Raw genomic sequence first — 14,527 nt, 5'->3', positions numbered from 1 at the left:
TCTTTTATTATAAATGCAGTGTATGAAATATCATAAACGCCTTACAAAGCAGAAACAACGGACTGTGCTTGAGGCTCCGCCTTCCCGGCCTACAGGTCTGCTAAATCATATGATTGGTTAATCTTTAAAAACGTCATCTGTGTTGCCCAATGAGCTTCACGAACTCAATGTTCGTATTTATTTGGTTGGCGAGACGATCGACGTGGTAACGAAGGATTAGTTTGTGCAATTCTCAATACGTATACTCAATAAATCCGGAAAAAATATCATCACATCGAAGTACATTCCCTTAGCTGTAGCATGCTTTAATCGTTCCTTCATATGCAGGTGAGTGTGTTTAGTTCCGTTTAGAATCACATATCGAACTAGATCTGTTAGCTGCCTATATTAGCTTAAGTTAGCTAAAAACTTAGCCGGGCCATATGCATTCTCTGACATTGCATTTAGATTTAAAAGTTTCCGTTTCATTTTTTACTATTCTACAAATAAACTTTAAAACTATTTATTTGGTTATCCCTTTTTTGGCATAAGTATGTGAAGGAAATTGTTCGGCGGAGGTAATTTGTGTTAGCTAATAAAGTTAGCACTCGCTAACGGTTTTGTAATGATGTGTCCCCAAGTGAGACAACCACGTAATTTAAGAAAGGAGAAAGCTATAATTTGATTGAATCCTCCCTCCATTCTTACTCGGAGCAGCAGACATGGTAGAGCCGACAACACGCAAGTTTGCATCCCTAGAAGAGGAGCTGGGCTTCTGGAAGGAGCAAGCAGAGAGATACGAGCAAAGGTACTAAAAAAAGGCATACAATCGGAGGACTTACTTTTAGGAAATTACTTTCTGCAGTTATTGTTATATAATTCTTAACATGTGCTGAGCTGATATTTTGGAGGTGTTGTACATTGCTCTGTCACCAGGGCTGAGGAGGCTCAAGAGGAGCTGCAGGAATTCCAGCAGATGAGTCGGGACTATGAGGCTGAGCTTGAGACAGAGCTGAAGCAATGTGAGGGTCGAAACAAAGAGCTCCTGCAGGATAATCACCGGCTTCGTGTAGAACTGGAAAACATAAAGGTAGACAACCTTGATTTTAAGTAGGCTGTGGCCCCTTAATAGAGGGACACAAGCACTGATGCTCCACTTAGTGACATTGAGGATTTGGAACAGACACACCCCACACAAGCAGCTTTTAGCCTACCAACATTCAGCTTGTTATTGCTACTGCCACTAGGAAAATTGCTGCCTGGGTATAAAGCAGCTGACTGCTATTTTAGTCAGTGGTCCATGGGGAAATAAGCATAGTGGAGAAAGTAAATGCAGTTTTGTGTTCAAAAAAATGCTCAAATGTGGGGAGAGGGAACTTTTTAAAGGGTTTATTGTCTCAACATTTAATAAAATAGTCAGCTTTTCTTATTAAAATATGAACGGCAGCTGTGTTGATTAATTTGCCATGACCTTGCCAAGCTGACACTGTCAGTTTCAGTTTATTTGTTCTTGTGCTTTTTGTAGGAGAAATTTGAAGTCCAGCATTCTGATGCTTTGAGGCACATATCAACACTTGAGGAAGAGCTGGGAGAGACCAGAGCAGTTAGAGATCATCTGCAGAAGTATATCAGAGAGTTAGAGCAATCCAATGATGACCTGGAGAGAACCAAAAGGTCAGTGCTTAAAAGTTGGTACATGTTCACACAGCCATGCTGTGCCTGTTAGACTTGCCAATATATAAACAATATTGCATAATATGTCCTCTCTGCTTGTCTCAGGGCTACCATCATGTCTCTGGAGGACTTTGAGCAGCGGATGAACCAGGTCATTGAGAGAAACGCCTTTCTTGAAAGTGAGCTGGATGAGAAAGAGAACCTGCTTGAGTCTGTTCAGAGGCTCAAGGACGAAGCTAGAGGTACACACACAATCATCCACTCAAAGCAGCTTCTCAGGTTCACAAGAACTGCTGATTTCTCTTATCACTGACTCAGTGAATTTTGATAGTTTGATTAATTCAGCAGTTCCTGTTTTTATTTATGTCCTGTTCTTCCCGTTTATTGTACATCTGACTGTTAATATATAATAATTTTATAGGATATGTTTTAACTAGTAACCTAGGTAAAATTATTTAATGGGTTTTATAAGTGTTTATGAGTCTATGCTTAACTGGTCTTCACAGACAGCTATAGGCATATATTTTAGTGTTATATGGTGTGTGGAAATTCACTTGGTGAATCTTTCTAAAGTGTGGAACGCTATCACAGTTAATATATTGTATGTGCTTTTAATGTGCTGTGAGAAACTGAACCGGCAGTTGGTTGTCAGGTTTCATTGTGCAACCAGCGTCACCTTTACTTTTGTTTTTGATCATGTTTGCCTGCCCCATATGCCAGCTTTTTCCACAAATATAAATTACTTCTGAAAAACTATGATAGGTGGTTGGTTAGAAGATGGTTTAAATTCTGTTACTTCTGTAACTTGCGGCAGACCTTCGCCATGAGCTGGCTGTACGACAGAAGGAGAGACGGCCATCCAGCAGCCTGGGCAAAGACACAGATCGTCCTGATACGATGTTACCCTCAGCTGGAAATCCTTCCATCCCCGTCACACCCTCCAAACCTATTAGTTCATATGTCACAACCCCAGCTTCCAACATCCGGAGAGGTAATATAAAACTCTGACTATCTTAATAAGTACCTCTATACTAAAAAAACCATGTGTTTATCAGCTTATGTGTGGTTGTTGTTTTAGGTGATAATCTAACAGGAACCCCGCTTACTACATCGGCTAGAATATCTGCACTCAACATCGTTGGGGAACTACTCAGAAAAGTTGGAGTAAGAAAGTTAATACTTGTACTGAAAGTGCTATGTTGGTTTGTATGTCGTTATTATTGATTTCTGTATTTATTTATTTTAATCCTGCCAGAATTTGGAGTCCAAGTTGGCATCTTGTCGAGACTTTGTGTACGACACATCCGTCAACAGACCGGCGCTTACAGTTGGTCCTGGCAGTCCTTCGGGTTTAGATGCAGGTGCTGAGCTCCAGGCGGTGGGCCTGAGCCCTCCTTCTCAGTATGACAGGTGAGGGAATGTCATCATGAGTTTACAGTAGAAGATCTGTTTTGAGTAATACACGTCTAGCTATCTGCATACTTTATGATTGGCCTTCTTATGGATCCAGATTGCACCTTGTTACTTCTCTGTTTGCCTAATTTCCAGCTCTTAAAGTTGCTGTTTGGTATTTTAGAGTTTTATTATTCTATTTTTGTTGATTGTCCCTGGAAAAAAGTTTAGTAGCTTATTGCATGCTAACAGAATTTAATAAAACTTAATGGCTATTTGAATATTTCAGAATCTGCATGATACTTTAATTTTACTTCCTTAAATTAGGTGCCTTTTATCTTTACCACTTTGCCAACTGGTAGTGATAACTGGTGATAATGGTGTTTGTAGCTAAACAATGTAATACATGAGGTAATGTGTAATTGAATGTTGGCATATATAGGTCTCTACACCAGTTATAACCTGTATAGACTATGCATAGTCTTTACCTTCTCCTAGGAGAAATTATTCAAGCTGTTTTATGATCTGAGCAGTTACTGTCATATTTCATGCCTACATATGGAACAAAATGGCCGGGTTTGCATCAGAAGTTGAGGGGGTGAGCTCTGCCTGTCCAGCTACCCATCACAAAACCTGGAAACTATTACAACGGTTGTTTTTCCACGTCTATCAATATATACTGAGGTGTCAAAACACCAGCACAGGGGTGCCGTCAAATGTCATCTTTATGGGGAACAGAGTTAAAAATGGATGTGGCCTCTGGGCCTGAAAAGCCAGATGAAGTTGGGCTAAACCCAAGCAGTGACATGTGTAATGTCATGATGTAATGGCCAGCAGGGGGCGTCTCCGGGGGTTGCAAAATGAACTCTGTAAAAGGTCGATGGGAGAATGATGCTCCCCTCTTTACTTTTATGACATGAGTAAAAATGTTCCTGATGACTTTATAAAGTCATTCATTAATTTGAAGTCTTACTGAACAAACATGATGTTTATTTTGTGCATTCTGGCTCCATTCAAGATGTGAAATGAATGATAAAGCAGGATATGCTTTAGGGTCTGGCTGCCTAACTTTGTTTAATAAGCCACTAACTCACAAGCATTGTTATGGGTCTCTCAGTCAGAACCACCCTGTGCTTGTTAAACACAACAAACAAAAAACAAGATGGCAACAGTCCAAATGCAAAGCCTTGAGGCTTTTGACTGTAACTACATTTGAAAAAAAGATTGTGACTCTGAATGTACAGCTTTAGCTCATGAGTTGAACTTTGTTTTTCAGTTTGGTGAAACGGTTAGAGTTTGGACCAGCTCCTCCAAGAGGGATCTCCCATGGTGCCCAGTCTCCACAGGGAGGGGTCAAGATACTGCTATGAGAGGGGAGGGGAAAAAACCCTTCCTTTCTCTCGCCCTCCTGACCTTCCTCATACGACACCCCTGGACTTTGAGCTGAGCTGTCTTCCTTGTCGCCGTACGTCCTGCTGATTGTCCTTGCACCGTGCCCTCACTGAGCAAAGAGAGAGGCTCCGCCCATTAACGCACGGACTTCTGCTCTCTCAGGCTTGTACCACACCATATCACAGGAGGCAGCACTACATCCTGTGGACCCTACCATTCGCAGCATATCTTCCACTATATCTCTAATGCTGTGGTGGCTAACTTCTTTAAAAAAAAAAAAAAAAACTCATGATGGACCTTCTGTGTTTTCTGTGGTTGGATCAAGCACAGCAGGGCTTTGTAAACATTTCTGCTCCTACATCACTAATGTAGTGCACTAGCCTATTAATCATTATCCATGTAAGGAACAGTTTTAATAATTAAAAGCACTGGAAAGTGACCCTGGTATAGGGACCAAGAATCTGGAGTATTGTTTATGGAAAAGTTGAGCAAATATTGTGTTTGTGACCAAGTCAAAACCAAAGCTGTGATAAATGGGAAAACTGAAAATAACAAAAGCAATAGGTTTGTTTTTCTTTGAGATATATATGAAAAACATGGTTGAGCTTTGTCACTGGCCTTTTCTGTGTTTATCGTTTCCCATCATGTCTTGAAGAACACAGATTGATATTTTGGTTTAAAAATATTTCAGACTGGGTGAATGAATGAGCTGACAATGAATTACTTCCTGCCATGAATTGGCGTTAGTATTTCAGCCAGCGCTGCCTTCATCACTGCTGTTACTTCTTCAGTTTGTGGGCTCTTGCTTTGCTGCAGTGCCACGGCTGATCCAGGTGTTAAAATACCGAAACAGATCATCGTCTCTGTCAGATTTTCATCGAGAAGGGTGCCACTTGACTTCATGGTGGTTAAAGTAATAGCATTTAGTATACCCCCCGACCCCATTTCCTTATCATTCGGGTCCTTCCTATTACCTCCCTCCAACCATTTCACACACCAACTATTTTCTGCTTTACTGGGCTTATAAAAGATAAAATTTATCATGCTGAAGATTTATGATCTAATGTTATCATAAACCTTTTTACTGATGGTAGCTGACAGTATATTTTAGACAGGCACTTGAATGTATAGTATCTCTTTCTGCCACTTAGACTTACATGGTGGACATATGGTAAACATGATAAGCAATAATAGATTTTGAAATGGTCAAATTAGCACTGTTCGTATATTTGTGTAGGTATAAAGAAGACTTTGAAATTAGGAAATGGAGCGATTCTGATGTGACAGCTATGCTTTTCCCTGAAATGTTTCTGTTTAAATGGATCTTGTTACTACTGCCATCCAGCAGCTCATTAAGCAAATATTAAAGTTGCATATCTAAATATGACCTTTATACAGTAGCTATCACTGTATACTGCACTGTAGCCTTTGTGTAGGAATTAACTTGTAACATCTGAAATCTGGAGGTCCTCCTGTTTGCAGGACAGTTTAAAGGGGGCCTGTAATGCTTGTTTCTACAGTCATATTAATGTTCTTGAGTGTAACCGAGGCGCTATGAAGGTCACACAGTTAAAAATAATCATCATTTGTCTCATTCAGGACCTTTTTACAGTCCGAGTTTATCCACTGCCTGAAACAAGTTATTGTAGGTCTTAATTTAGGCCAGCTTTTTTTTTTCTCTTATGTCTGCTCCCTCCTAAACGGAAGTTTTGAACCTCACTGAAATGAACACATTAAGGATATCCTCTTTAACGACATACAGAGTAGACAGAAAATAGTCTTTAGAGCAGTCCTAACACATATGCCGACCTCATGATTTGAAACTTTGGCCTTGTTTCGTCTACGAGTGTGACAGAAAGTAAAGGGAAGCATAACTGGTCCCCTTTAATCTTCCTTGAGCTACTTCCAGTTGTAATCCTTGTAATCACTGTGTACTGGCTGTTTGTGTTTAGGACGCCTGCAGCTGCTTCTGTATGCTGACTTTAAACTGTTTGTGCCTGAGGTACTATACCCAACTTTCGTCCTGCTGGTTTGCAGTCGTTTTTTCTTTTTCTACTAAACTGAGCAGATGTGAATAATGTGAGTGAGTTACTGACCAAGACAGAAACATTAAAAGGAGAAAGTCAAACTATTTTTTTTTTTTTTTTTTTTAAAGCTCTTTATTTCTTGTGCAGGTGGTTCAACAGGTAATGGATACAAAAAGTGCCATGTAAACATTTGTTGAATACAAAGAAAATTATAAAATGAGATTGACTCAGTTTAGGGTGATCAGGGACTTTTTGTTTCTAAGTACAGTAAATCTGGAGAAAGGAAAGCTACTGAAAGAAGATCTGAGCGTTGCTTAGTGCTCCATGTTGATATGTGACTCAGTTTTCTGGTTAACAGTAACCGAAAACCTTGTCTGACCTCAAACATTTCATAAACCGCGTCTCTAAACAGGTTTGGACACATGAGAGGCACAAATAATATGACGGAAGCTAAAAATGTTTTTCCTTGGTGGGGGTAATAAACAACACCGCTGACTAGAAGCAGACTGGGGCTTGAAATATCTGTCTATGCATCCAATCTGAAACCCTAGAGTGGTGCTCTGGAACAATAACAGCAGTCACAGGCAACAGAACGACGGTAACTGATAATAGTTCTACATCTGTAGATTTACACTTTGTCACTGCTTTAAGTACTAAGTGGGTGTTAATTAGAGGCTCCTATGTTTGTGTCAGTGCAGTAAAAAAAAAAAAAAAACCCAGTGAAAATAGAAAAGGAAAAAAAAAAAACCCAGCAAATCACACAAGCATAACCACTAGACGACCCCACTAAGTTGAAATCATGTCCTGATTGTTTTTGTGTCAAGAAAAGGTGCTCTGAAACAAGAGGACAGATAGATAGATAGCATAATAGGCTTTTGAAGTAATTCTTTAAGTGGCAGGCTTTGCCCTGAACAGTATTTCTCATATGTTTTTTTTAAAAAGTCCCTTAGTCAGCGGACTTTGTCCCATTGAAGTCGCTTTGGGAGTCGGTGTCCTCCTCTGAGGCATCCTCGACCACCCTTCGGCCTCCGCCTATGCGCCGAGGTGTGCTGCTAAAGGAGGGCTCATTTCCACGCCTAAAATAGGACAAAAAAGTACACAAGACACAAACACAAAGAAACATTGTCACAGTGAGGGGATGCAATAGGCTCTGTGCTGGTTAAGTTCATTTGAAAACCAGTTGGGTGTTTGCACACTGCAAAAGGAGCGTTGATGAAGTACAGAATGTACAGGTTGTGCTTCGGTTACGGGTAAAGCACGCTGGTTATCTTTGTAACTCATTTTAACTCCTTGGTCAGGAAAATGAGTTTGGTTTACGGCAGTTAAACCAAGCACTGAGGAAAAATATGACCCCAGGAAATGGGTACAATGGAAACCAAATGGTGTAATATGACTTGGGACTCAGAATTTTTCAGTTACATCTCTGATAGCCACATTTCCCTCAGTTAGGCTCAGTGAAAGAAATGAGAGCATTAAGGGTGTGCACGGGGAATGAAAAGTTATGGTATGTTAATGAGAAATAGTGATGGGGTAACTTTTAGGCGCAGAGATACCTGCTGCGTTACTCCTTGGGTTCAGGGTTGCCTCTGGAATAGAGATGGACATGATTGTTTTGTTTCCGCTCATCAAGTTTAGAAAGAATGTGAATGCTTCAAGTGTTCATTTACATCCCTTTGAATGACATTAATTATGCTCTGTAGCACTGAAATGTAGATTAACTGAGAGCATTTAAAACTAATAAATGTGCTTTAACCTGTCTACAGTTTGGCAAATCTGTAAACTGTTGTTTGTGTACAACTGTGGCTACAAAAAAGTTTGGATGCTTTATAAAATGTTAGAGCAGAATGCTAAGATTTGCAAATAACTTGAAACCTGTTTGACTGAAAGCAGCAGAAAAGACGGCATTTAGATTTTTGAAACTGAGCAATTTTGATAATTTTGCTTTTCAAATATACAGTTTTTTCAATTTTGATGCGAGAATCATGTCAAAAATATGTTTAACAGGTTTAGTTTCTTCTTCCAACAGCACAGTTTGAGACTCGAGGGTTTTACTACGAAGGAAGTTCAGCGAAGCCAGAGTTTCTTTGTGTTAGCTGGCTCGACAAAACCTAAAACCTCATTCAGAGGTAACTGGTACCATGAAAATTACTTAACAGTCAACTTTCAAGTGAAAGAGTTTCTGCTTCAGGCTCTGAGTGTTCTTGCATATAAAGGGAGGGGGCTGGTGCCATTTAGCTTCTTTACTTGCTCTGCATAAAATTAGATACATTGAGTACCACCAGTCAAAGGAGCTGGTGATAAAGGCCTCACTAACACTGGGGCTGCAAATAAGATGAGCATAGTGCTGTGTACAGTTGAGCTTCATTCAGGGGTTTTAGTAAGGTATGTATATAAAAACATAGTGCTTTACCACAGAGTCTATACTGCAAGCAAAGTATGGTTTAAAAAAACGTAATAATGAAAATGTGGTTCCTCCAGCTGATTTTAAGCCAAAACTCTGAAGTTAATCTGATCCCGACCAGGTTATGTCATGTTAAAACCTAAGTTACCATGGAGACCTAGCCTGTTGTCTTTGTATTTCAGGTTAAACTGATCTGCAAACCATTACATTCAGTTATTTACATTTTACACAGCATCCCAACCTCTTACTGCAATGTCTGTGTCCTGTTGTGGCATCATGGAAATAGCAGGTGAACATCACCTCCATCAGCAGAACGACCCTTTGGCGTTTTATCCTACCTGAGTTTGTTCTTGAGAGAGCCGATCTCGCGGGTCATGGCGTCGTTGGCCTCAGTGGCTTCATCCAGCTCCCGCTGCAGCTTCCTGCGGGCTGCTGTGGCGCGCTGAGACTCCTCCTCCGATTCCTCTAGCTGCCGCTTCAGCTGCTTCATGCGAGTGTTTGACTTTTCCGCCTGGTGAGTGAACAAAGCGAATATGCTAACTCAGCACTGACAAGCACAATCAAAGCTGCATTTATTTTCTTGTTCGTGCACGAAAACGTTTCCGTGACTGTACCTGGTCTTTGTACTGCTCTGCCTGTTTTCTTTCGTCTTCCACCTGCAACATCAGGTCCTTGAGCTTCTTGTCTTTCTGGCGCATATTCTTGGCAGTTGTCTGCTTATCCCTGAGACAAGATGGACAAGAGTTAAGAGGAAATGAATATGAGTACAGCTGATACAATTTAAAGAAGGTAAAACCACCAAAAAAAGTAAATATTTTTTTATTCATCAAACATACGGTATGCTCTGTGTTTATGTGTCCCTGACCTGTTCTCCTGCTCCAGCTGCTCCTCCAGCTGTGCCACTTTAGCCTCCAAGGCAGAGATGGAGGACTTGAACTTGGACTTGACCTGGTTCTCCATCTCCTGGAGCTTTCCCTTCAGCTCCTTGTTCTGGCGGTCCAACTGCTGCCGAGCGCTCTCGTTCTTCTGGGAGGTGGTGCGCTCCGTCTGCAGCTCATTGTTCAGCTGATCCACCTGTGGGTGGAGTACGTGCAAAGAGAGGGATGAGAACTCTGCCCAGTGCTTTAACACTTCATGAATCATGTCTGCTACAGTCTTATCACCTGTTGAGTGCTCTTCCTCAGCCTGTCATTGAGGATCTCCATGTTGCTTTGCTCCTCCTCCAGCTCCTCCTCTAGCTGGGAGATCTTAGCTTCCAGGCGACGCTTCTCATCTGACAAGGCTGACCTGAGCACAGAGAGCATGGTAAGAAATGCCACCATCTTTTTTTCATGGTTCACTTCACAGACAAAGCAACAGAGTGAACTCTCCACCTACTTTCCAGAGGCGTTGCTCGCCAGCTCATCGGACAGTTCGTCTCTTTCAGCCTCTGCTTGCTTCCGTCCTCTCTCAGCTGCAGCCAGTTCCTGCAAACACATACATTCATTATTTTGAGCCCCGGCTCCCAGAGAGGTTCTTGCCTTGTTAGGAATCGACAGCCTTACCTCCTGTAGCTGCATGAGCTCAGCTTCCAGACTCTTGGCCTTCTTCTCGCTCTCCTTTGCGGTGGTCAGCACCTCTTCTCGAGCAGCACGAGCATCTTCCAGCTCCCTCTGGTAGTCCTTCATCTGGGCCTGGAGGGATGAAGAGAAACAGAGAAAAGACATCAGATAATGTTTCAAGTATATTTACGATACTTGAGGCAGATGATCTGTGTTTGATGATACCAAGTCCTGTTTTCAAGTGCTTCTCTTAGTGATCATATCTTATTTTAGTGTTTTGACATTTCCCTTTAAAGTCACAGTTATTAGCCAAAACCGGGGAATTTTCCCTTAAGAAGATGTTTGTCTACATATCTACAAGTTTATTTCAAGAAAACAACAAGTTAAGTTTTACATGTGTTTGCTTCCAAGTTAAAAAAAAAAAATCCAAAAACATTTTACCTTTAAAATAAAAACCTTCACTACAACATATGCTTTAATGTAAATATGCATCTAAAAAATTACAGTGAAAACTAAAAGACCCATACAGTATTTATATAAATTCTTCTGTGCTGAATTTTCTCAGTGTCCTTTGCTCTGACCTGGAGCTTGCGGAGCTGCTTGATAGCCTCATCACGTCCCTTATTGGCTGTCTCGATCTGTCCCTCCAGATCTTTCATGTCTATCTCCAGCTTCTTCTTGGCTGCTGCTGCTGTGGCCCTCTGCTTACGTTCATCCTCCAACTCCGTCTCCAACTCACGGACCTGCAGCCAGTGTGCATCATTGCAATGATTACTGACGCTGAAATAGCATTCTTTGATAATAAATCATTCACATCCTTCTGGTATAAGAATGAAGGCTTTTATTTACCTGCTTGACCAGCTGCCTCTTCTTCTCCTCTCCCATCTCATCTCTTCCCTGGAGGTCTCTCTCAAACTGGGCCTTCAGAGCCTGCATGTTGACCTCCAGACGCAACTTGGCATCCTCAGCCGCCTGCAGTTCGTCCTCTAGCTCCTCCAGCTGCGTCTTCATCTCCTCCACCTGGGCTTCCAGGCCTCGTTTGGACTTCTCCAGCTCATGGACCTTCCATCAATACATTTTAAATTAACTGGAAAGCTCTAGACACTGTAAACATATACCTGTAACTACAGACTTTCAGCCTGCAGATCTATTGACCAGTGCCAAGTGAGTGAAAGATGTTCCAACACTAACATTTTTTCCCACATCATCCTTGGAGCTGATCAGGTCCTCCATCTCTGCTTTTAGGGCCTTGTTGGCTCTCTCCAGCTCCTCTCTGGAGTCCTGAGCCTCTTCTAGAGCCCTTGCCAGGGACAGAGCTTTGGTCTCCTTCTCTCTGGCCTCAGCTTCAGCACGGTCTCGCTCGTCTGCATATTTACTGGAGACACTCTTCTCTTCGGCCAGCATCTGGAGATCAAAGAAACAAATAACTATGAATTTAACAAATCTGTTTTACTGTGCATATAATCTTATATAATAAAGTCACAATCTTGACTTCAATTAACCGTGAAATTCTAAAAACAGGCTCAATCCCATGAATGATATTTAAAAGCTTGTTTTCTGGTTTAGCAGACCTGGTCAAACTTCTTCTGTTTCTTCTCCAGGTTTGAAACGTTCTGCCTCTGGTTGTCCAGATCCATCAGCGTGTCCTCCAGCTCCTGCTGCAGACGATTTTTGGTCTTCTCCAGCTTGTCGTATGCTGAGGCCTTCTCCTCATACTGAGTGTTCGCTGCCTCCAAATCTCTCTGCAGACGCTTCTTTCCTTCCTCCAGCAGCTCAATGTTGCCTGACATTTCATCCATCTTCTTCTTTGCATCTGATAGCTGCACACAAAGCAAAACTGTTATGTAACAGAGAGGAATCTTCTACATGGTACAAGAGTGTTTTCTTGTTATGAGCTTTAGCTTACAGTAAACCTTCACTCCAATATTGCTCCAGTTTTTTCCCATCATATTATCTTTATTTTGCTCCCGCCAATTTCTCTTAAAGTCTTAATCAACAGAGTTCGGCCTCTGACCTGGATGTTGAGAGTGGACACGTGTCTCTCCACGTTCCTCTTTGCCTCCATCTCCTCTTCAAGCTGCTCCTGTAGGCTGTTCTTGTCGTCTTCCGCCTGTCGCAGCTTTGTGGAGAACTGCAATTTCTGGCGTGTCTCCTCAGCCAGCAGCTCCTGTTAGACACAAGAGTTCAGTAGTCAGTGCTTTTGTTCTAAAGTTTAATATATAGCAAAGACTAAATGTTTGTGTGGTGTTATTAACAACATGTTAAGAGTAAACGTTCGGTTACCTGAGAGTCTTGGAGTTGGGAGGTAAGGCTGGCCACGTCTTTGCTCAGTTTGATGTTCTTTCCTTCTGCTTCATTCAGTAGGTTTGTCACACTCTCCAGTTCAATCTGTACAGGAATAAAAATGATGTGTTTGTTACTTTTTTAAGCGTAGTTTTGCGGCATTCTTTTTTTTTAATGATTCACATTTTTTTTCCAGTAGTTAAATAATTAGTGAAAGTGATTTACAGTGATCTTGGAACAGCGCTCTGTCAGCTCAGCCTTCTGCTTCTCGCTGTCGTTGAAGCGGGACTGAAGATCCGTCACCTGACCTTCTAGCTTCTTCCTCTTGTTCTCCCCATCTTGCTTGGCCTGGGTCAGTGAGCGCACCTCCATAGTTAGCTCTGACGTTTCCTTCTCCAGAGCTTGCTTTGCTTTCTCCAGGTTTGACTTGACCTGAGCAGAGGAAAATAAAGAGAATCCTCAATACGAAATTAAAGAAATAAAAAGCTAAATGACAGCTGGGTATTAAGAATGATTCATAAAATAGTGGCCTTACTCGTTTTGACTGTTCCAGCTGCTCACTGAGCTCCTCAACAGCCTGAGTGTGTTTCTGTCTCATCTCATGTATTTGAGCCTCGTGGGTCCGGTTCTCCTCCTCAATGGCTCTCTTCAGCTGGGTCACTTCATGCTCACGTTTGGCTCTGTAGGCAGATACATGGATAATGCAGGTATTTTTTTAAGCATGCACATTTTGTTTTTTGGTTATGTTTTGTTAGTCATCTTTTTCTTCTCTAAGATAGCTTCATCATCTAAAAGGTAAATGTATATACACTTTATAAATTCCTCTGAATACATATTTGTGTAACCTTAGTTCCTGCTGTGTGGCAGTGGTGTCCAGAGTGTCCTCTAGCTCAGACTTGAGGGCCTCCAGCTCCTCCCCAAGGTCCCGTTTGATCTTCTCGGCCTTGTTCCTGGCAGCCCGCTCAGAGTCTAGGTCCTCCTGCAGGTCGGAGATGTGTCCTTCCAGCTCTCTGATCTTCTTCAGAGCGTTGTTTTTCTGGGCAGACTCATCTTCCAACCTGTGAGAATCAAGAGTACATTAAACTATTAAAACTGATAGAACTTAGTGTTGTTTTGCAGAAATAAATACACCAGTCTGACACTACCTGGCTAAGGCGTTCTGTAACTCCTCCTCCTTCTTTGCAAGCTGAGCTTTGAGGTCAGCGATCTGGGCCTGCAGGTCAGCGATCTGTTCCTGTAGGTCATTTGACTCCGCCTCCAATTTGCGCTTAGCTTTATCCAGCTCCTGACGGGTCTTCTCCTCTTTCTTCAAGCGGACTAGTGCGAGAGAGATACCACTCAATGATGTGTATGAGAAATGTGCTATGAGTACAGTTCAAAATGCATACAAGGTGACTACCTTCTAATTCAGAGATCATGGATTCGTGTTTATTTTTGAGCTTAGTGAGATTCTTAGATTTTTCTTCTTCCTCTGCCAGGTTAGCACTGAAGTCTGCAACTCTCTCCTCTAGCAACTTTCGCTCCTACAAAAACATCACAAAGCCGGTGATGTATTTAGTTTCCCAAGTGACTTACTTTGAAAAATGCTGATTTCCAGTACTTACCTTCAGCAGCTTGTTGTTCTGGTCCTCCATTACCAGAATATCATCCTCCAGCTTTTTGATCTTCCCCTCGCAGGTAACCTTCTCGAGCTGCAGTTTTTGACGAGCGTCTTCCTCCTCTTCCAAATGTTCCTCCAACTCCTGCATGAAAAGACTGAACCCTCAGTTTCTCCAGCAGCTTTATCACACTGTGAAAGCACAGCTACCCGAGCAATAACAACTCCAACTGAACAACAG

The 14,527-nt window shown here is 41.8% G+C and overlaps 2 protein-coding genes across 5 annotated transcripts in view; one reads left to right on the top strand and one right to left on the bottom strand.

Moving 5' to 3' along the window:
- Nucleotides 1-168: 168 nt before the first annotated feature.
- On the top strand, nt 169-7,211 carry LOC120716802 (nuclear distribution protein nudE homolog 1-like). Of its 2 annotated transcripts, none has more exons than XM_040004429.1 (9): nt 169-327; nt 621-787; nt 916-1,069; nt 1,505-1,653; nt 1,759-1,895; nt 2,468-2,644; nt 2,732-2,817; nt 2,909-3,063; nt 4,322-7,211. In XM_040004429.1, exons 2-9 carry the CDS (start codon nt 702-704, stop codon nt 4,413-4,415), a joined length of 1,038 nt encoding a protein of 345 aa, XP_039860363.1. In that variant the 5' UTR covers nt 169-327; nt 621-701; the 3' UTR covers nt 4,416-7,211. The 2 variants fall into 2 exon arrangements, with proteins under 2 accessions (XP_039860363.1, XP_039860362.1); XM_040004428.1 differs by having other exon boundaries at nt 170-327; nt 697-787.
- The window catches only part of myh11a (myosin, heavy chain 11a, smooth muscle), a 30,947-nt gene continuing 23,139 nt past the window's right edge, over nt 6,720-14,527 (bottom strand). For 2 of the 3 annotated variants that reach the window (XM_040004402.1, XM_040004403.1), the window contains 19 exons: nt 14,294-14,431; nt 14,089-14,212; nt 13,835-14,006; nt 13,535-13,747; nt 13,225-13,369; nt 12,915-13,121; nt 12,690-12,794; nt 12,421-12,573; nt 11,978-12,226; nt 11,598-11,810; nt 11,256-11,468; nt 10,988-11,149; nt 10,410-10,538; nt 10,243-10,331; nt 10,029-10,152; nt 9,731-9,939; nt 9,480-9,588; nt 9,204-9,376; nt 6,720-7,540 (listed from right to left, as the gene is read on the bottom strand). In XM_040004402.1, coding sequence (XP_039860336.1) covers nt 7,411-7,540; nt 9,204-9,376; nt 9,480-9,588; nt 9,731-9,939; nt 10,029-10,152; nt 10,243-10,331; nt 10,410-10,538; nt 10,988-11,149; nt 11,256-11,468; nt 11,598-11,810; nt 11,978-12,226; nt 12,421-12,573; nt 12,690-12,794; nt 12,915-13,121; nt 13,225-13,369; nt 13,535-13,747; nt 13,835-14,006; nt 14,089-14,212; nt 14,294-14,431 — 3,057 coding nt within the window. In that variant the 3' untranslated portion in view covers nt 6,720-7,410. Of the gene's footprint in view, nt 7,541-8,017; nt 8,051-9,203; nt 9,377-9,479; nt 9,589-9,730; nt 9,940-10,028; nt 10,153-10,242; nt 10,332-10,409; nt 10,539-10,987; nt 11,150-11,255; nt 11,469-11,597; nt 11,811-11,977; nt 12,227-12,420; nt 12,574-12,689; nt 12,795-12,914; nt 13,122-13,224; nt 13,370-13,534; nt 13,748-13,834; nt 14,007-14,088; nt 14,213-14,293; nt 14,432-14,527 lie in introns of all 3 variants that reach the window. The other variant, XM_040004404.1, reaches the window with a different exon arrangement.

This window comes from Simochromis diagramma, unplaced genomic scaffold, assembly GCF_900408965.1.
Source record: "Simochromis diagramma unplaced genomic scaffold, fSimDia1.1 OVJJ01000487.1, whole genome shotgun sequence".
In the NCBI taxonomy this organism is placed as follows: Eukaryota; Metazoa; Chordata; class Actinopteri; order Cichliformes; family Cichlidae; genus Simochromis; species Simochromis diagramma.
Note: the sequence above shows the minus strand (reverse complement) of the source record. Positions and strands in the feature narration are given on the sequence as shown.